Source organism: Symphalangus syndactylus, chromosome 2, assembly GCF_028878055.3.
Source record: "Symphalangus syndactylus isolate Jambi chromosome 2, NHGRI_mSymSyn1-v2.1_pri, whole genome shotgun sequence".
NCBI classification, from domain to species: domain Eukaryota; kingdom Metazoa; phylum Chordata; class Mammalia; order Primates; family Hylobatidae; genus Symphalangus; species Symphalangus syndactylus.
This window is the reverse complement of record NC_072424.2, coordinates 84,166,599-84,188,066: the sequence shown is the minus strand read 5'-3', so window position 1 is coordinate 84,188,066 and position 21,468 is coordinate 84,166,599. Positions and strand designations below refer to the sequence as shown.

Genomic DNA, 21,468 nt, shown 5'->3' with positions numbered 1-21,468 from the left:
CTTCCTATGTTGGCCAGACTGGTCTCGAACTCCTGGCTTCAAGCAATCCTCCCACCTTAGCCTCCTATTGTGCTGGGATTACAGGCGTGAGCCACCGTGCCTGGCTGTCTTATGCATATTTGAATATTTTCTCTTTTTTATTATAGCGGTAAGTGTAGCAACTTTTTATCATTTTAATGGTGAATATTACAGCTTCTCTAAAAGATAGGGGAGTGAGACTCAATTTGCCAACCACAGAACTTGAACTGGTTTGCCAGCCCACACTCCAGGGCCTCACATACAGCAGGTGTCTATAAATTTTTGTTTAATAAATAAATTATACTAGTGCAGTTTCACTATCACAGTTACTTACCTTTCTGAGTGTCACAAACACAGTCACTGAAAACCATACATCAAGACCACTTTGGAGAGAAGTAGTAACATCTGCTCAGTTACAGTCACACATAAAAGAAGCAAACCAACCTTCTGCTTCAATTACCATTATCACTGGGTAATTGTTTTTAAAATTAGAGAAAGTCTATAATGAAAGACCATGGTTTAAGGCAAAGTAGCAAATTTCCAGTTGTACTTTGGAAAATGAACAGTATTAATGACTATAATCATTTAGACCTTAAGCCAACAACATGTAATCTAAATACCAGAGCATATAAATTTCCAGTCTGGTAAAATGGAAACAGAAAGTTACTCTTTTCTGTGACCTACTGACATAGAAGTTAGCTCTGTGTATATAATAACATTCATAGAAACTAATGAACATTCTTAAACATAATTTTAAAACTCTCTCACATACATAAAAATCAAAATAAAACTCAGTTTTGAGAGAAATGGGCACTAAAGACAAAGATTATTTACAAGGTTTTCATAATCCTTTTACATCAAATTCTCTAGATCTACATCTTTCACGCCAACAGTATTGCCTACAAATTTGAAGTTTGGGTCACCAGCATTTTCTTTCCTCCTTTGGGGCTGTGACCTTTATGCAGAGTGAAAAATCCTCAACATTTGTCACCTTAGATTCCTTTACATACTCAGTGAATCATCCCAGTAGCAGGTACTAAGACTTTGTGGCTAGATTGGAAATCAGGTGCGACAGGTTTAGTTAACACTTCAGGAACTGAGTCACAGATTCTTCTTAGAATCATTTCAAGTCAGGGGTTCCCAGGAAAACAAGAATGCCCCATTAACTTTATAAGGCATATGAATTCTTTGTTCCTGGATACCCTTCTGTACAATGGGACCAAGTAGGGTGCATGTAATCAAAAGGAGGAAGTGCTTCCCTGCTCAAGGAGATAGCTCTGAGAGTAAATGGGTACCTACATTTCTAAGGAAAGCTTTATTCATTAGCTGGTTACCTCCCCTGTACACACACACACACACACACCCTCTACCAACTACTCATTCAATGAGCTTTAGTTTTTTCATGGTGTGGTGAAAATATTTTGAGGTTTAGAGCCAGAAAGAAGTATTTCAAATACTGCTCTGTCATTTATTAGCTGAAATACTTCTTTCAGGTTCTGTCTTCTCAGTTATAAATATGAAGGTAGAAATACCTATTTGGCACAGCTACTATGAAGATTAAATGAGATACACTGATATGAAAGCAACTGTCACATAATAAAGAATTGTTCATGTCCCTTGTCTTATATATACTTGACAAAAGTTCCTTATATTTATTTAGTTTATAGGAGAGATTGAGAATTACCTGGCCAAAAAGAATCCTTTCCCTTCATTCCCGCATGCCACATCCATCTTTCTCAGTGAACATGCTCAAACCCAACTGTTGTTATTAGGTTGGTGCAAAAGTAATTGCAGTTTTTGCCATTAAAAGTAATGACAAAAGGCAGGGCGCGGTGGCCTATGCCTGTAATCCCAGCATTTTGGGAGGCCGAGGTGGGCAGATCACCTGAGGTCAGCAGTTTGAGAGCAGCCTGGCCAACATGGCCAAATCCCGTCTCTACTAAAAATACAAAAATTAGCCAGGTGTGATGGCACGTGCCTGTAGTCCCAGCTACTCAGGAGGCTGAGGTGGGAGGATCACCTGAGTCCAGGGAGTCAAGGCTACAGTGAGTTGAGACTGTGCCACTGCGCTCCAGCCTGAGCAACTGGAGACCCTATCTAAAAAAACAAAAGTAACAACAAAAACAAAGTAATGACAAAAACCTCAATTACTTTTGCACCAACTTACACTTTTGTTCTTTGTTGATCAGTTATGGAGTGGCATTAAGATACAAAATGGTGCTCCTCTTTGTTTAACTTCTGCTGGCTTTGTAAATTAGAGGAATTGTAGCCAATGTATGCTTATACACAGAAAGGCAACCAGAAATCCTGCAGTGAGAAAGCGGATGCGTAAATTCCTGAGGAGCGTCTCTGTACGAAGAAACTACATGATGATGGTGACATCGCCTCTCTACATCATCAACAGTTATCAGCTATTGTGACTGGTTGCCTCCTCATGGGCATACAAAAAACCTTTTAATAAAAGTGAAACAATAGGAAAGGATACAATTAAGTGCCAGCAATGCACCTAGCTACTAAGACTTCTGGGCCAAAGTACTTGAAACCTTTTACAGGGCAAGATTACGACAATCACAAAATGCAAATCAGTAAAGGTCAAAACTTTGGAGCAAATGCAGACATTCAGTCCTACTTTGCTTTTATCTTGAAAGAAATCCAAAATCTAGTTTTAGACAAGCTTGTTTAAACATGTATACTGATACACAGGAATACAAGTGCGCTTGTTTCAAACCCTAAGTATGTTCCAATGAAGGACTCCTGATTGATAATAGAGTCCACTCCAGACAAAATTGTTTTGGATAGCCAATACAAAAGAAAATAGTTCTGTAATCCCACTCTTGCAGTAACTACATTTTCTTGTTTTGCTGATAATAACAACCACTTAGTTCATGGGAGCTAAATGGTGGGGAAGGAAGCCAACAGTGGGGAAAGAGGCAAGGCAGTAGAGCCAAGAGTGGCTGGCAAGGCCTGGGTGAGCCTCCTCTGCCCAGGCTTGAAAAGGGCCAGTTCTTAGGTTTGTAATAACATGCATGATAAAGGAGACATTGAATTTCCGTGTGAATGTCAACAGTTGCTTCAAATATTATACCTTTTCCTAATAGCAGATGTAAAAAGTCAAGCTGTGCTTTCATGAGATATTTATGAATCCATCAGTATTATGAAAACATTTAAGTGACAAATTATGAATACATTATGTTATGTGTCACAGCGCCAGCATTACTTCAAGACTTGTAAAGGGAGTTCTTGCATAGGTACAATATCATACTGACAGGCTCTATCACTTTAAGTGACATTTTGTTGTTATAAAATATGGCTTGTGTAAGCTTTTTTAAAAATCATGAATTGAGTTATTTTTATTTTTGTTGGCTTTTTTTAGGTGGTGGGTGAGGTACTAATTATAGTAGAAACCCAGAAATTATCCAGTATGTCAATAACCAGACTATAGGTGCCGGCTGAATAACTAGTAACTCAATCTAGGAATCAGACAGTCTCATCGTTGTTAGTTTATGAAACTAAGGGAAGATTTCCAGGGGAATAGTCATCAGGAAGTCAGGTGAGTCAGCTGGGCTCCTGTCAAAGGTGGGTAGAGGCCAGGAGTGGAGGTATAGTACGCAACGCAAGAGAACCCAAGAGAACAGCTAAGAAAAAAATCAGAAAATCTGAGTTTTAGTCCTGCTTCCTCCACCTGCATTACCTTCCATGAACTTCAGTTTCCTTATCCTCAGAATGAGGGTATGGGCTTATTTCACAGAACCCTTATAAGCCTCAAGTGGGATAAAGTATCAGCAATGGTTTTCAATCCTTGAAGTGTAAGGTCAATGTAAGGTGGAACCTGTATTCATTGCCAGGGAATCCTCGAGAATAAGTCATGAGGTAAAACCAATGGATTCAAGCAGCAGGGCTTCTAGAGGCCTAAAGTTAGAGCAGCCAGGAGCAGCTTTCTGCAGCAACTGGTAAAGCAACTACTTGAGGAATTCTGCCATCTCTCTTTAGCATGGGCAGCAACTAGAGGGCCCCCCATCTATCACTTATCTCTGACCTCGCATTCTACTGCCTGTGCCAGGGCAGAAGAAGGGGTACGAAGTAGGTCCACCTCTTGGTAATGCTTTTTTCTGACACAGCTTGGGCAGAAGCCCCAAACTCAGCATCTAGACATGACACTTTCGTTTATAATATATACTTTTGAATTTCTGTTTTAAAATCTTTTTTCTTCAAGATTTTAATGAACTTATATTTCTATTAATTAGCATATTTTTCTTTCCACTACTTAACATAGAAATTGTCTAGTACCAAAACTTAATTTATCATATGTATTTTAATTTCTACTTGTGAGATCTAGAGGCTAAATGAACTCATATAAGAATATAAAGAAAGCAGCATTAACCACAGTGATTAACTTGCAGTGATTAAACTGCAGTGATTAACCACAGGAACTCAAGACCACTGGTTGGGGAATCCCAGCCTCACTCTTAATGAGCTCTGTGACTTTGACCAAATAATCATACCCCTCTGTGCCTGATTTTTCCTCCATATGGGACTAATAATAGTGCCTACCTCTGAGGAAAGTTATGAATTAACTGTAGTCGGTTAGTATTTGTAAAGCACTTAGAACTGTGTCTGATACATAGTGCATATTGAATAAACTGCATCTCTCAATCAAATATTGATGGAAAACAATGTTTTCACAGACATGGTCTGAAGTTATCATAAAGCACATGCTTCCTCTATTTTCTTATCTTATATGCAGCATATATTATTTTGACCCTTGATCCTAATCATAAGATTAAAAAATGAATCCAAAGACTATCATGAGCTTATGCTACTACTTATAAACAAATTTGAAAAAAATTAAGAGGTGTACTGTGCATGGTGACTTTATGTAACTGTTGGCCAAATCTCTTATTTGAGCTGTCGATATTACCTTTGGAATAACCCTAAATTCTAATGACTGAGACTCAGTTAGAGTTTCTAGCTTGAAATGGCACAAACAACAAACACAACCAGCAGCCAACTTTCTTCCCCACAGTATCTTTTGCCAAGCTTAACACCAACCTACTTTTACTCATTTAATTGCCATTTATGAGAAGGTAACAAACAAAAGGTACTTGCTAATTGTGTTTCTTTTTGTCTGTGTGTTATGGGTGCAATCTTGACTTGTCTATAACATGCCAGTGAGAGAGGTCGGGGACACTGCAAATGGATTCTGATTCTCTGCCTCATTTGTATGTCCTTGGGCCTCCTGGTACTTTGTCAAAATGTATGCTTTCATGAGATATTTATGAATCCATCAGTATTCTGAACACATTTAAATGACAAATCATGAATAAAATATATTATGTGTCACACTACTAGCATTACTTGAAGCTCTGTAAAGGGAGTTCTTGCATAGGTAACAATATATTGATAGGCTCCATCATTTTAAGTGACATTTTGTTGTTATAAATATAGTTCCTTCAAGCTTAAAATTTTTTTTTTGAAAACATGAATTAAGTTATGGTTTTTTTTTTAAGTAGTAGGTGAGGTACTAATTATGGCAGAAACCCTTAAACTATTCAGTATCTCAGTAACCACACTATAGTATATACTGTATACTGGCTGAATAATTAGCAACTCAATCTAGGTCTCTGTTATGAGAGGTCATTGCTTTTCTTCCACTGAACAAAACAATTCAGAAGATGCACAGTGCTGTAAAGGCAGCCCTAAGCAAGGGCTCACTCTCTAGAGGGAAGATGTCTCATATATTCGAATCTGTACTGGTATGTTCATGAGGCATTTGGGTTAGCCCAATGCAGCTATGTTTTAAGGGAACTGTAAATGAGCTAATGAGACTCATAAGCAATTTGCTGGTCGTTCTTGCGAAGCTCCTCACAAGCATTAGACAGTCATACATCCTGTATCTTGAAAACTCACTTTGGGACAAGTTTTTCAAGGTAGACAGAAGAACACACCATTCAAGCTTCAAACGATCTTCTCATGTTGACCAGACATAGATTTTCAATACATAAATCACCTTTCTTCTGCATGGACATTCCTGAAACATAACTGACCCCTTAGCTGAACTCAAACTTTAAGACAGATGTGTGTGTGTGTGTGTGTGGGTGTGTGGGTGTGTATCTTTTTTAAGAGATGGGATCTCGCTATGTTGACCAGGTTGCTCTCAAACTCCTGGCCTCAAGTAAGTGATCCACCCGCCTCCACCTCCCAAAGTGCTGGGATTACAGGTGTGAGCCACCATGCCTGGCTCAGATATGTATTTTTAATGTTCATAGTAAGATATGTATTTTGAATGACTATTAGGAATTAGAAACTATTTCAATATCTAATATGTTTACTACACTGTTTTAACTGTGGACAAATACTACAGCAGCAACTCACTATCTCAGCTTACAAAAAAGATGTACTCATTTATTATTATGATTATTTTAGAGACAAAGTCTCACTCTGTCACCTAGGCTAGAGTGCAGTAGCATGATCATAACTTACTGCAGCCTCCAACTCCTGGGCTCAAACGATCCTCCCACTTCAGCCCCCCCAGGAGCTGAGACCACAGGTGTGTGCCACCACACCTGGCTAATTTTTTTTTTTTTTTTTTTTGGATAAGCAGGGTCTGAGTTTGTTGCCTAGGCTGTCTTGAACTCCTAGGCTCAAGCAATCCTCCTGTCTCAGCATCCCAAAGTGCTGGGATTATAGGCATAAGCCACCATGCTGGGATTACAGGCATAAGCCACCATGCTGGGATTACAGGCATAAGCCACCTACAAATAAGATTTATAATCAAAAGCCATACATTCTGGCAAAACTATTAATGAGAAAGGGAGTAGATATGTATTTGAACTTTTTTTTTTTTTTTTTAGACAGAGTCTGGCTCTGTTGCCAGGCTGGAGTACAGTGGCGCAATCTTGGCTCAGTGCAACCTCTGACTCCCTGATTCAAGTGATTCTCCTGCCTCAACCTCCCGAGTAGCTGGGATTACAGGCGTGTGCCACCACGCCCAGCTAATTTTTGTATTTTTAGTAGAGACAGGGTTTCACCATGTCGGCCAGGATGGTCTCGATCTCCTGACCTTGTGATCTGCCCAGTTTGGCCTCCCAAAGTGCTGGGATTACAGGTGTGAGCCACCACACCCGGCCCGGTATTTTTTTTTAAAAAAGCTAAGGAAGAAAAAAGAAGTGAACTCAAGTTTCAAAGGTCTTACTAAAGGTCCCTAAAAGGGTTTATGTCACTGCCACTTGATTATGGAGAGTAGATTATGCTGGAAATTGTGGAAATAGAGAGTGGATAAAGTAATTCAATGACAGAGATAAGTGGCAAATGATTATCCTATGCTAAACTCAGACTCCAAAATCACTTCAGGAAAAACTCCTGTAATGTCAAGTATAAAGTTTAGCCTTGGCTTCCTCAGTGAGATATATTAAGACTTTTAAGGCACTGAGAGTGCATGAAGGGTCTCCCTTTTAGAGACCAACATGAACATCCAAATACTCAAAGGTACTTCAAAGCTTAACAGACCTGGTTACGACTTCTGGGCTTCTGAAGTTTTTACTCCACTCACAAAGTAACAATGTATGTATTAATACTACTACCATTACTATAAAGACAACAATAATTACAACTATCACTGCCACTATTGCCCCTGCTACTGACCACCACCTTTCCTCTATCCAGCACTTGCTTTGAGCCAAGCCCTGTGCTGGGTGCTTTACATAGATAACATCCAATCCTCCTACAGCTCCATAAGAGAAGTGTAATTGCCTCCATTTTACAGGTGAAGAAACTGAGACTTAAAGAGGTTAAAAATCTATCCCAATGGCAGAGGCAGATTTGAAACTAAGTCTGCCCAACACCAAAGTCTACTATCCTTTGACTGTGGCATGCTTTCAGAGGTACTATTTACTGAGTTTCTGTTATCTGCCAGGCACTAGGCTAGTCACTTTTTAAAAAAATATATTTATAACTCTCAAAAACAATGTTAAGAGGTAGGTCACAGATCATAAAACAGAAGTTAGCGGGGTAAACTAACTTCCCAAGAAGCTCACAGCTAGTGGTAGACTTACTTTTAAATTCCTGGTTTATCACTGGTGAAATAAAATAAACCTAAAAATTAAAACTCTTTCCTTTAGTATAAGGAAAATAAGAGGGAAAACTCAGTACTAACCAGTTTAAATCTAACATTACATAAAACAAAAATAGACTTATCTGGCTATGTTCTTTATGCTAGAAAATAATTAAACCTGTTTAGAGTTCTAAGCACCAAACCAGCCACAAAAGACTGGAAACTGGAATCAATTTTAAGTTATGAAGACGAACACTCTACAGTTCCACAATGCTTTCAAATAACATTTTAAATGATTGTTCTTTTTCTGAAGAAAAAAGAAAAACCCTCCAAACAACAATAGTTTATCCTTACAACATTCTAGTGATATAAACAGGGAGTTAGTTGTTTTCTCTTCATAGAAGGGAAAGGTCCACTGAGTACAGAAAAACTAAGGGATCGTCTATAGTTCTGAAACTTGGGCCTGCTGGCCTTCAGTCAAAGGTAGATCTCTGCCTGCCCAATGAGGATGCTCTGCCCTTGACACTGGCTACACTTTTCCTCCAACTGAAACAAGGCGAGCTGATTTTCACAGGATTATGAGGCCCATCCACTGCCTGAATTTGGCTCTCCTGCAGGGAGCATTAATATCTGCTTCTAGATGTGGGGTTCAATTCAGTTCAACGGTGATAATTTTTAATTCACTGCTTTTTAAAATATACATATATATAGTTTCTTAAACAAAGAACTCAATGGAAATAATTCATTGCTTTTGATCTTTAGCTAAGGACCCACTTCGAATCAAAATAACAAGTATGGCCACATGTGGTGGCTCCCACCTGTAATCCTAGCACTTGGGAGGCCAAGGCGGGAGGACTGCTTGAACCTAGGAGTTTGAGACCAGCCTGGGCAACATAGTGAGACCCTGTCTCTATTTATGTTTTTTTTTTTTTTGGTTTTGTTTTGTTTTGTTTTGTTTTGTTTTTGAGACAGAGTCTCGCTCTGTCACCCAGTCTGGAGTGCAATGGCACGATCTCGGCTCACTGCAACCTCCACCTCCCAGGTTCAAGTGATTTTCCTGCCTCGGCCTCCCAAGTAGCTGTGATTACAGGCATCCGCCATCACACTTGGCTAATTTTTTGTATTTTTAGTAGAGACAGGTTTCACCATGTTGGCCAGGCTGGTCTCAAACTCCTGACCTCAGGTGATCCACCCACCTCCATCTCCTAAAGTGCTGGGATTACAGGTATGGGCCACCACGCCCGGCCTTTTTATGTTTTAATTTTTAAATATTTTTAATATTTAAAAAAAACCAAAATAACACAAAGTGGCTTGAATAGATAAAATAAAAAGAAAGTACCACTTTCATTATATAGCAGAAAAATACACAAAATTCCTACTCAAAAGGAGGCATAGGCAAGATACTAGTAAGACAAAGGGAAACCACTCCCACTGGTTGAGCACATACTATGTACCAGCCACTGTTCTGAGCACTTGAAATGCATTAACTCGTTTATTTTTATAACAACTCTTATGATTCCCATTTTATGAATGAGAAAATTGTGGCACAAAAATGTTAATAACTTTCCTAGGATGATAGGATTCGGTGTCACGATAAGTATTAACAGAAGAACAAGAATTTACATCCAAGTAGAGAATCCACATTCTGAACACATTATTCACAAGACAGAGTATAATTTAAAATGTGGTAAATGACAGTGCCACTAGTGGCTGCTAAGTGGCCTGGCCACAGCTCGCCATGCTCATTCCACCACACCACTAGACCCTCTAATGGCAAGAGAATTATGGGCTAGACAGGCGATGGGGCTGACTCAGGAGGGCAGCAATTCTATCTTTGTGAAAAATAACATCGTATGACCATGTTTACCAAAACCAAGCTGAAAAAAAAACTTAAAGAGTAAATTTTGGAAAGAGAAGTAGCCATGTTCAAATTATTTTATATAAAGAAAAAATTGATTAGAATGTCTATACCAAAAGCCACAAATATTTGCAGAATATGAAAATCTGACTTTAATAAACTTTAAATCATCTTTGGACTGGCAAGCTTTTCTTTTTTTTTTTTTGGGATGGAGTTTCACTCTTGTTGCCCAAGCTGGAGTGCAATGGCATGATCTCGGCTCACTACAGCCTTCATCTCCTGGGTTCAAGGGATTCTCCTGCCTCAGCCTCCTGAGTAGCTGGGATTACAGGCGTGAGCCACCACACCCAGCTAATTTTTTGGTATTTTTAGTAAAGATGAGGTTTCACTATGTTGGCCAAGCTGGTCTCAAACTCTTGACCTCAGGTGATCCGCCTGCCTTGGCCTCCCAAAGTACTGGGATTAGAGGCGTGAGTCACCGCATCCGGCTGGACTGGTAAACTTTTCTTGGAAAAGAAGATCTTCCTAGAGTTGGCTTTTCCCCTATCCAAACCTATTTTTTCCATTAGACCTTTGCTTTGATGATGATGATGATGACGAGGATGCTTTTGCATTTACTGAGTTTCTACTTTGTGCTCAGAAACGTATTAAGGTTTTTGCACTTAATAACATAAACTTTCATTTAATATTCATGACAACCCTACAGAGTCAGCATCCTATTGTCTCCATATTACAGATGAGGAAATTGAGATTTTAAGAGGTGAAGTAACTTGCCCAAGGTCACAAAGCTAGTAGATAAATTCATTTTTTTCCAATCTAAACACCCATAATATTAATCAAATGAGCAAATATGGGTGGCTACCTGACTGTCCCCTCCTTATTTAGAGACAAAAACCACAGTGAGTGCTGCACATTCCAGCCAAATTCCATCACTTCCAAGTCCTGGACAGAAATGAACGGATATAGTCAGGAGGCTCAAGAGAGCCACACGGGGCAAAGACTGGCTAGAAATCTAAGGGTGCTTTTGCTACTCTCTTTAAACCAGAAAGAAGTACACTCTCTTAGAAGTAAATGAAATATTTATAAAGATGATCTAACTAGAAAAACATCCCAAAGACAGACTAGTACGTTTAGTTTTTCAGAGCATTTATTAATACGAAGTTCATTAGGGTTCTGAAGGAAAAAATGAAGTGTTTCAAGACTGCACTAAAATACAAAAAACTCAAGGAGAGAAGCAAATCTCCTATTTTAAATTTTATACTAAAATGTATTTACATTTGAACAAATTACCTATAGCTGTGTATTATTATGTTTTGATAGATAGTAAATGATGAGACTAGATCTTAAAAGGAAAACTACGATGGAAATGTTTAAAATATTTACTGAGGTAATAGAAAAGAACTTCAATGTTGGGTACATTAAGTAGTGTAGTTAGAAAGTATAATCTATAATTAGGCACAGTAAATGTTTGAATAGGTAATATATTTCTACTACAACTGATTACCAATGTGGATGATAAAATATAAGAGAAAAATAAAATGACTTCTTAGCTTTCCTACCCTTATCCCCTCACACCTAGACCTCCCCGCTCCAACCACTTGCGCTTCTCAGGAAGTGCCACACTCTTCTAAGTACTGGTGATGTGCACAGTGCAGCCCCCGTCTGGAACTCGCTGCTCCTCCCTGTTTCTGCCTAAGCCACTTCACCTATCCTCCTTCAGGAAGCCTGCCTGATCCCCTCCTCTGTGCTGGCATCTATCATTGCACGTTTTGGTATCCACAAGAGACTAAGAATTCTTTGATGACACAATTATTACTGTCTCTCATTGTTTTTTATATCGCAGTACATGGCACTTAGCTAAGGTACTCAATACAATAAGTGAATGAAAATAGATTGTAAAATTGACTTTTTTCTTTTAGAAATAAAAGGAGAGGCCGGCGCGGTGGCTCATGCCTGTAATCCCAGCACTTTGGGAGGCCGAGGCAGGCGGATCACGAGGTCAGGAGATCGAGACCCTCCTGGCTAACACGGTGAAACCCCATTTCTACTAAAAATACAAAAAATTAGCCAGGCGTGGTGGCGGGCACCTGTAGTCCCAGCTACTCGGGAGGCTGAGGCAGGAGAATGGCGTGAACGCGGGAGGCGGAGCTTGCAATGAGCCGGGATTGGGCCAGTGCACTCCAGCCTGGGCGACACAGCAAGATGCCATCTCTAAAAAAAAAAAAAAAAAAAAAAAAGAAGAAGAAAGAAACAAAAGGAGAAAACTGTGTCTAAAACGCAAATCTTGCACAATTTTATTCTGGCCCTCATTATTCATAGGATGTGTTTTAAAAACACATATAGAAGGATTTACTGGACATTGTCAATTGTCCATCACTATAAATATTTCACACCTCTGAGCCATGTAAATACGCTGTTACTTCAAATTGATTATTATTCAACAAATGCATAAACTCTGATGGTATAGCTGAATAATTACACATATAGAATAAAACCACTTCAAAACCATGATAAAAATTAAAAAGCACAATAGTAACTACAGTTTGGATAACTAGGTGCTCTCTAGCTCTGCCACTGGCTGCAATGGGGAGAAGCCATTTATCCTTCGGTCTCAGTTTCTCCATCCGTGAAATGGGGGTAACCATTCCTGCCACTTCCTCCTCCCTTCGTATGTTGCGAGGAGAATGGGGGTATAACACCTGTAAGAGCACAGATCTTACAGATATTCACAATAAAGAACTTTACAATAAAGACACTAGCTCAAAAGCAGTGCCTAACCCCAAAGCAGAGTTCCCACCATCACTTAGGACGGTAACAACCCTCACTCCCCGCCGCTCTGGTTAGTAGGCTGATGCGGGAGGCTCCTGCATGAAGACTTTGTAGTCATACTAAAGGCCACATGGGTGGGCACAAGTTCCTCTGCCGGTGCTTGGTCTGAGCCAAAAGACGCGAGCAACCTGGTCACCCCCAGCGGCTACGATCGCTCCCCTCCGGAACCCGGTACCCTCCTGCGGAGTGAAACAGACCCCGGGGCTTTCCCCTCCTCCAAGTGGGGTCAGGAGTCCAAGGGCCAGCGCAGCGGGATTAGGAGGAGGAGGAGGAGGTGGGACTGGAGGGCTCCGGCGAGGAGCTCACCTGGCCTCGCCGGCGGGCGCCGGGAGCTGGAGCGGGTGCGGAACGAACACCCCACAGTCAGGCGGCGCCGGCTGCTGCTTCTTTTTGGAGCGCCAGAGGTGGAAGGAGGTGTGCTTCTTAGGGGGCCTGCACGGGCTGGGCTCCCCGGAGTCGCCCTGGGCTGGCGGGGACAGCGGCATCGTCTTGTCCTCCTCCCGCTCCGACAGCAGGGACGCAGTCCTCTCTGCCGCCCAGGCCCTGTGGAAGAACACACCTGGGCGCCAGCTCGCCCGCCTTTCTCAGCGCGCCATGGGACCCCGCCCCCTCGTCGCGGATGCGGGGGACGGCAGCGGGTTGCAGAACCAGCACCCAGCGCAGCGCGAGCAGCACTGCAGCCCGAACTGTTGGGGCGGAGGCGGGGACCCAGCTGCGGGAGAGCGCCCCTGCGCGGCGCGGGCGGCAAGGGGCGCTAGCCCAGGTGCGGCGCGCGCGCCGGGAGCCCCAGGTGAGGCCGACACGCCCCGGCTTCCCACCCCGCGGGCGCGCGGAGGCCGTGGGACAGCGACACCTACTGGATGCTCTGGGCACCGCGTCTCCCGACACTGCATCCCAGGCTCTAAGCTGGGACCCAGAGCCAGGTCCGGCTTCGACAGCGCCTGGGGTGCAGCGGCCATTGTCGCCTGCGGAGTTGTTGGCCGCTCTTGGCCTGTGACAGGCTGGCAGGGTGAGTCGCTGCTTAGCCACGAGCCCCGCCTGGAGAAAGATGGGAGAGGCACATCCCGGGGCTGAGCCGCCCAGCAATTAGGACTCTTCCACTCTGATCTTTGGGTGGCTTGGGCAATGTCATGTGCTGGTGGCTTCTGTTCCTGTTCATGAACACGGGTGGCAACTCCGCCAACTCCTCTCCTCTGTCAAGAGTCTGAACAATTAATTTGTACTCACATCTCATAAAACACAAAAGGATTTAAAAAAAAAACGCCAGAAGGGAATTAGGCATATTCCCCAATTCCCCAAGAGCTTAATAGATCCCTCGCAGTAAATTAAATGCCAGTCCCACAAGGTATTTACATCATCTGCATTACTGTTGATGACTTTGTTGTCTTAACTTCACAGTCGTGGCTAAATAGCAAAGGAAATTAATACTTAAGCAAAGTAAGTAAACGAACAATTATTTCGGGCATCATTAGAGCAAAAAAGTGCAAGAACTAAGCACTACTTAAAAATTCAATGCAGTACAAGATCCTCTTTCACGGTATTAAGTCTTTATTTTCCTCTTTGAAAACACAACTCATTCATTCGTTTATTCACTCATTCAAGGAACATTCATTTTTATTTTTTATTTACATTTTTATCAAGATGTAATTTATAGACAGTAAAATGCACAAATCATAAGGGTAAAACTCAAACTTTTACATATTTATGTGGTTGGGGTGTAAAAAGTTTTTTAATGGAGAGTTGACATTGTCCTAGAAAATTCTTCCGTATGTGGCTTTTAAATATATGATTATAGGCCAGGAGTGGTGGCTCACGCCTGTAATCCCAGCACTTTGGGAAGCCGAGGCAGGCAGATCACTTGAGGTCAGGAGTTCGAAACCAGCCTGGCCAACATGGTGAAACCCCTTCTTTACTAAAAATACAAAAAAAAAAAAAAAAAAAAAATTAGCTGGGCGTGGTGGTGGAGGTGTGCCTGTAATCCCAGGTACTTGGGAGGCTGAGACATGAGAATCGCTTGAACCCAGGAGGCAGAGGTTGCAGTGAGCCGAGATGGTGCCACTGCACTCCAGCCTGAGCAACAGGACAAGACTATGTCTCAAATAATAATAATAATAATAGGTAAATATATATGATTATAAAAATATAGAATACTTTCAAAACTTTAGAAATCTCCCTACTGTCCTCTTCCAGTACATTACCCCTCCCACCTGTAAAAGTTAACCATTATTTCATCCTCTTTTGCTGGAGATTAATTTGACCTTTTCTGGAATTTCATTTTAGTGGAAAATCACAATATGTACTCTGTTTCTGGTTTGCTTTGCTCAATATTAGTCGGTAAAAATAATCTATATTGTTGCATATATTGTAGCAGTTTTTTGTCTTGTTTTGTTTGAGACAGGGTCTCACTCTGTCACTCAGGTAGGAGTACAGTGTTACCATCACCTCTCACTGCATTCACTGCAGCCTTGACCACCCGAGCTCAAGTGATCGTCCCACCTCAGCCTCCTGAGCAGCCAGGACTACAGGCACATACCACAGCACCTGGCATTTTTTGTTGTTTTTTTGGGGGGTACATTTGTAGAGACTGGGTTTTCCCATGTTGCCTAGGCTGGTCTCGAACTCCTGAGCTGAAGTGACTTGCCTGCCTCAGCCTCCCACCAAAGTGTTGAGATTACAGGGGTGAGCCCCTGCACCTGACCCATAGCAGTTTTCATTTAAAAAATTATTGTATACTGTTCCATGATATGAATATGCCACAATTCATTTATCCATTATTGTGGATGGACATTAGGTTGTTTCCAGTTTGGGGCTATTATGAATAAAACTGATATGAACCTTCTGAGATGTACACATTCATTTCTGTTGGATACTTATACCCCGCAGTTCAATCTTTGGGCAATATAATATGCATATGTTCAGCTTTAGTGAATTCTGCCAAAAAAGTTTCTCATTTATATTCTTTCTAGCATGTTTGAAATTTCCAGTTTTTCAATATCTTCATCAACACTTGATATTAACAATCTTTTTCATTGTGGCCATTCTGATGGGATGTGGTGGTATCACATTGCAGTTTTAATTTATATTTCCTCAAGTTATTGAACTTATTGAGTACTGTACTAATTATGTGCCAGGCCCTGACTTGGCGGAGGAGGCAATGACAGATGCATAGATCATATATATATATAAAATCATCTGATAGATATATCATCTGATATACATATATGTATATATATATATACACACACACACACACACACATCAAAGGCTAAAAGAATCAGTGGAGGTATGTACAAGGTATTGGGGAGTTTAGAAAAGTTACTAACTTAGCGTGCTAGTTTGGAAGGGAGGAAGGGGCGTGGTCAGTAAAGATTTACTATGAAGATGGCCCTTGGATTGAACGTTAAAGGGCAAAGGGAACAGTAAGAAATGGCAAAGAATAGGGAAAGAGAAGAAGGGAAAAGAAAAGAAAAGAAAAGAAAAGAAAAGAAAAGAAAAGAAAAGAGGGAAAAGGGACAAGAAGAAATCTTTATGCACACTCAAAACTATTTCTACATTCAGTAACTTAGTCTTTCATTCCTGGCTTTTCCAAGCAGAATTTTTCACTCCACCCCTCCTTTGTGCCACCAGTGAATCAGGAACATATTTTTGTTATCACACTTTTCAGGTTGCATCAAACTGGTTTACATTTCTATGTCTCCTATTAGCCTCAGAGACACTTAAGAACATTTCTCATTTATCCTTATATTTTCCAGATGCAAACGTCCAGTAAGTAAAGTAAGTAATCAAATAAATTGGTGTACTCACTCAGTTGGACACCTAGGATGTTTCAGACAGGTCTTTTTTTTTTTTCTTCTTTTTTTAAGAGATGGGGTCTCACTATGTTGCCCAGGCTGGTCTGGAGCTCCTGAGCTCAAGTGATCCTCCTGCCTCAGCCTCCCAAAATTCTGGGATTACAGGCATGAGCCACCATGCCTGGTCTCAGACAGATTTTTTAAATTGTACACTTCATAAAAAAAATTTTACAAGTCTCTTTTTCTCAATTATGTCCTCAATGACTAGCACAGCGCATGGCGCAGTGTAAGCACTCAACATGTATTTGTTATAAGAGTTAAGAAAGTAGAACTCTGCATAGAAGGATAAGACACAGTACCTGAGATTAATCTAGTGAGAGAAATAGACACTTAAGAAAACATGATTAGTAAAACTTGGTAAGTGTTCTAACCAATGTGGGTCAGTCGCTGTTTTTCAGTCACTGCAAGAAAGAATCCACTCAGACTTATTTAGGCAGAAATTAACCTACCACGGGATTTTAGGTGGCTCATAGAATATTCGAGAGAGCCAAAGAACAAGACTCTGAAGCCCAAGCATCCTCAACCACTCCAGGTAGCTGTTTTGATAAACACCACTCTTACCATCTCTCAGCACTATGGGCTACATGCCAGCAGCTCTGCCACTGGCCACCCCAAGGATCAAAGGCCTCTTCACACCCATCTTACCAGACGATTAATTTCCTGCCTCACTCCCATTACCAGCACATATATTGCTCACTTCAAGCAAAAAAGTTCCCTGCAGGTACATCTGATTAGAAGAGCCTAAGTTATTTAACTGTTTCCTAGCTACAAGGGAAATTTGGGTTTTTGGGGTTCTACCTTAGAGAAATGGAATTCATGTGGCTAAAATTTGCCAAACATGGTGGAGGTATTCAAAATAGGCGAGGCAGCCAAAAGTGTGGACGGTGGTGACTGCTGAAGGAAAGGGCAAAGGGCTACGGGAACACAGAAGAAATGACTAACTCTGCTGATTGGCTCAAGGAAGTCATCAGCAGGGAGATGACAGGTTTATGAGCTTAACTAATGCATAAGAATTTCCTAGATGAAGAAGAGAGGGTGGACAGTCCAGGAAGAGTAAACAACATGGGCCAAGGCCCAGGCTTGTGAAAGGACATGCATTGCTGGTGAGGACTAATCAGAAGCTCTGTGATGTTGGAGAAGAGAGGGATGGGGTGGGGCAAAGTGGCAAGAGGTGATTCTGGTAAAATCAGATATAAATCATGCATAGATGATATATATCAAAGACTAAAAGAATCAGTGGAGATATGTACAAGGCATTATGGGAGTTCAGAAAAATTACTAACTTAGTCTGGTAGTTTGGAAATGAGGAAGGGGAGTGGTCAGTAAAGATTTACTGGATTGCTAAGCACTTGCTAAGTCATGCTTTTAAGGAGTTTGGACTTAGTTTTGTAGGCACTAGGGACCCAGCTTACATTATTAAGTAGAGGAGTGACATGAACAAACTTGGGTTTTATAAAAAGAAACCCTGAATGGAGTGAAGTAGGAAGAAACTAGGAAAGTGAAACTATTTGAGGGAGACCAGCTAAGAGGTTGGTGCAAGAGGTCAGGTAAGAGGTGATGGGGTCCCCTACCAAGGCAGTGGGATAGGAATGGAGAGGAGGGGATGGACACAAGACACATGTAGAAGATGGAATCACCAGGACTTGTAGTGAGTGAAGAAGAATCCATCAAAGATGACTATGAGGTTAGGTTTCCAGCTTAGCTAAATGGATGGAAGAAAAGCCATTAACTAAAAAACAGAAATATAGGAGAAAGAAAGATCAGGTTCTCTGGGCATGAAAATAAATTAAGTTTTAAAAACATTGAGATATGGCATCTATATAGGCAGAGATGTCTAAGAACTCATTGAAAAATATGGTTCTAGAGATCATAGTTCAGGACTACATATATAGATTTGGACATCATCACTGGATAGGTGGGAGTTGATGCCATGAAATTGGATGAAATCCCCCCGGGCAAATGTGTAGAATACGAATAAAAAAGGAACAAAGATAAAATCCTGGGCAACACAAACATTAGGTGTCTTGCAGGTAAGGGAGAGCCTACATACGACAGAGGCTAGGTACAGCAGCTGGAGACTAGAAGGGTATCTGGGCAGAGCATTAGCCCTTTGGCCAAGGTCATGTGATTTCTATGTTCAAGCTTTGTGCTTGGGCCGAGTCCTCTATCTTATAATGCTTTATTTTTATTTATTTATTTTTTTTTTGAGACGGAGTCTCACTTGTTGCCCAGGCTGGAGTGCAGTGGCGCGATCTCGGCTCACTGCAAGCTCCACCTCCCGGGTTCAAGTCATTCTCCTGCCTCAGCCTCCCAAGTAGCTGGGGCTACAGGCGCCCGCTACCACGCCCAGCTAACTTTTTGTATTTTTAGTAGAGATGGGGTTTCACCGTGTTAGCCAGGATGGTCTCGATCTCCTTTTACTCCTCTCCCTCTATCTAGCAATCCGAGATCCATTTCAAAATTTCCCTTGCTTTTCCAAGAAGCCAACTTTCTCCAACCTGCACAGATTTTTTTTCTTTCTCTAACCTTCTATTAGAGTTTCTATCTGAATTTAAGTTGACATTGTGGTAGATTATTAAAATGTCCGCGATACTTTTCCCATAAAGAAGCAAAGTTTATTTTTTCACTCGTTAATTCAGGGCTGGCCATGAGACTTACTCTGGCAAGTGAAGCATTAGCAAATGTAATGCAAACAGAACTTGAGAAATGCTTGTACCCCGGGGCTTACCTCTTTGCTTCCCTTGCAATCTTGCTGCCATGTGAATGTGCCTAGAGTAGGCAGCTGAATGAGGAGATCTGTGTGGCCAAGTCACCCCCCCATCATCCTCAGCGAACAGAACCAACCATCAGAAATAAGGGTGAGGCTAGCTGAGACCAGCCAGACCCCAATGAAGCCACAAACTGGCTGCAGACACATGAAAGAGCCCATTAGAGATCAGCTGAGACTGTCCCAGATGAGGACTTCCCAGAAGAATCATAAGCTATAGCAGCAGTGTTGTTTTAAGGCACGAGGATTTTGTTTTTGTCTAAAAATGTTTGTTACCCATGAAACCAGGATAAAAATAATTAAAAAATAAATAAAATAAAAATTAAAATATTTGTTGAAAAAAAAATAATGACCTAGCATGAAGTCAACAACCAACCAACCCAATTTTGAGCACTTTTTGTATCTTAACCTCAGAGATATACAATGAATGGAAGCAATGACAAATCTGAACTACTACATAAAGATTCAATTATGTTCAAGCTACTTAATAAGAAAATGCATCTTAGCCCAAATTAGCTGTATCACCTCTAATGAGATTATAGAAAAAAAAACACACACAAAAATCACTTCTAAGATGAAATAGAAAAAAAGGTGCAAAGTGTTTACCTGCATTAGGTGAATTAAAAATCTATTTAAAAATTATTAAATCATTTTGATAGATAGAACAGAGAGTTCTTGAACTGGTCTTCACGTCAAAAACAATTTACAGTATTCTTATTATACTTTATTGGAAAGATACTATTCAATTAAGCCACTAAATTTTGAGGTGATTTGTTATATAACAATAGAAAACTGATACAGATACTAGAGGATTATTCTCTTTTACTATATTATTAAAGCAAAGTCATATTTTTGAAGTCTCCAAATTACAAATTAGCCATATTTTAAAGTCAATTGTTTGAAATGTAAAATACATTGCCTCATAGAAACAGATATATGTAGTGACTCTCTTCATTGACTAGTCTATAGAGTCATTTTAACATATAGTAAGTCCAAATTCCTTATTTGCTATACAGAGAAAAATATCAAGAAATATGCATAGAAGTTGCCTTGCATCTGCTCCAGAATACCAACTTGTGTCTGTGTAAGGTAAAACTCCACAAGGGAGGGCAAAAAGCAAATAGCAGCCAGTTGGCTGAGTAATTCCCAGAGCTCACACAAGACTGGAAGATGGGCCGGGCGTGGTGGCTCAGGCCTGTAATCCCAGCACTTTGGGAGGCTGAGGCGGGCAGATCACGAGGTCAGGAGATCAAGACCATCCTGGCTAACACAGTGAAACCCCGTCTCTACTAAAAATACAAAAAAAATTAGCCGGGCGTGGTGGCGGGCAACTGTAGTCCCAGCTACTCCGGAGGCTGAGGGAGGAGAATGGCGTGAACCCGGGAGGCGGAGCTTGCAGTGAGCCGAAATCGTGCCACTGCACTCCAGCCTGGGCGACAGAGCGAGACTCCGTCTCAAAAAAAAAAAAAAAAAAAAAAGACTGGAAGATGTTCTGGGAGACTCTGACCAACAGGAGTAATGAGTCCACACTGAACACTGGGGAATTCAACAGAGACCACAGAGGGGTCACACAGTAGAGCGGCTAAACTAACCCAGAGCAAAGAGTTTGCTCTAAAAAAAAAAGAAGTTTAAAAACAAGCCCCCAAAGCATCACACAGATCCATAAGTAGTTTAACAAAACAAACTTCAACATTCTACATGAAGATTGTTTAAAAGTAATTTAACTGCATCCCAGAAAAACAATCCAAAACTCTTTAAAGGAAGACAACAAAATCCTGCCCTCAACAAAATACAATGTACAATGTTCAGCATCCAATCAAAAATTACCCAACATATAAAAAGGGAGGAAAATGTGTCCCATAAGCAAAAGAAAAATCAGTCAATAGAAACTCACCCGGAAATGACAGATAATGGAGCTAGCAGACAAGAACTTAAAACAATTATAATATATTCAAGGACTTAAAGGAAAGCATGAATATAATGAGCAGAGAAAGTAAAGACATGAGTATAATTCAAGTAAAAACTTTAAAGGTGAAAAATATAATATCGGTAATAAAAAAATCACTATTGAATTAACAATAGATTATTCACTGCA

The 21,468-nt window shown here is 40.8% G+C and overlaps 1 protein-coding gene across 1 annotated transcript in view; it reads right to left on the bottom strand.

Annotated features, from left to right (window-relative positions):
* The window catches only part of CRYBG1 (crystallin beta-gamma domain containing 1), a 212,056-nt gene extending 198,816 nt beyond the window's left edge, over positions 1-13,240 (bottom strand). The window contains exon 1 of the mRNA XM_055260353.2: positions 13,062-13,240. Coding sequence (XP_055116328.2) covers positions 13,062-13,240 — 179 coding nt within the window. The remainder of the gene's footprint in view (positions 1-13,061) is intronic.
* Positions 13,241-21,468: the final 8,228 nt, after the last annotated feature.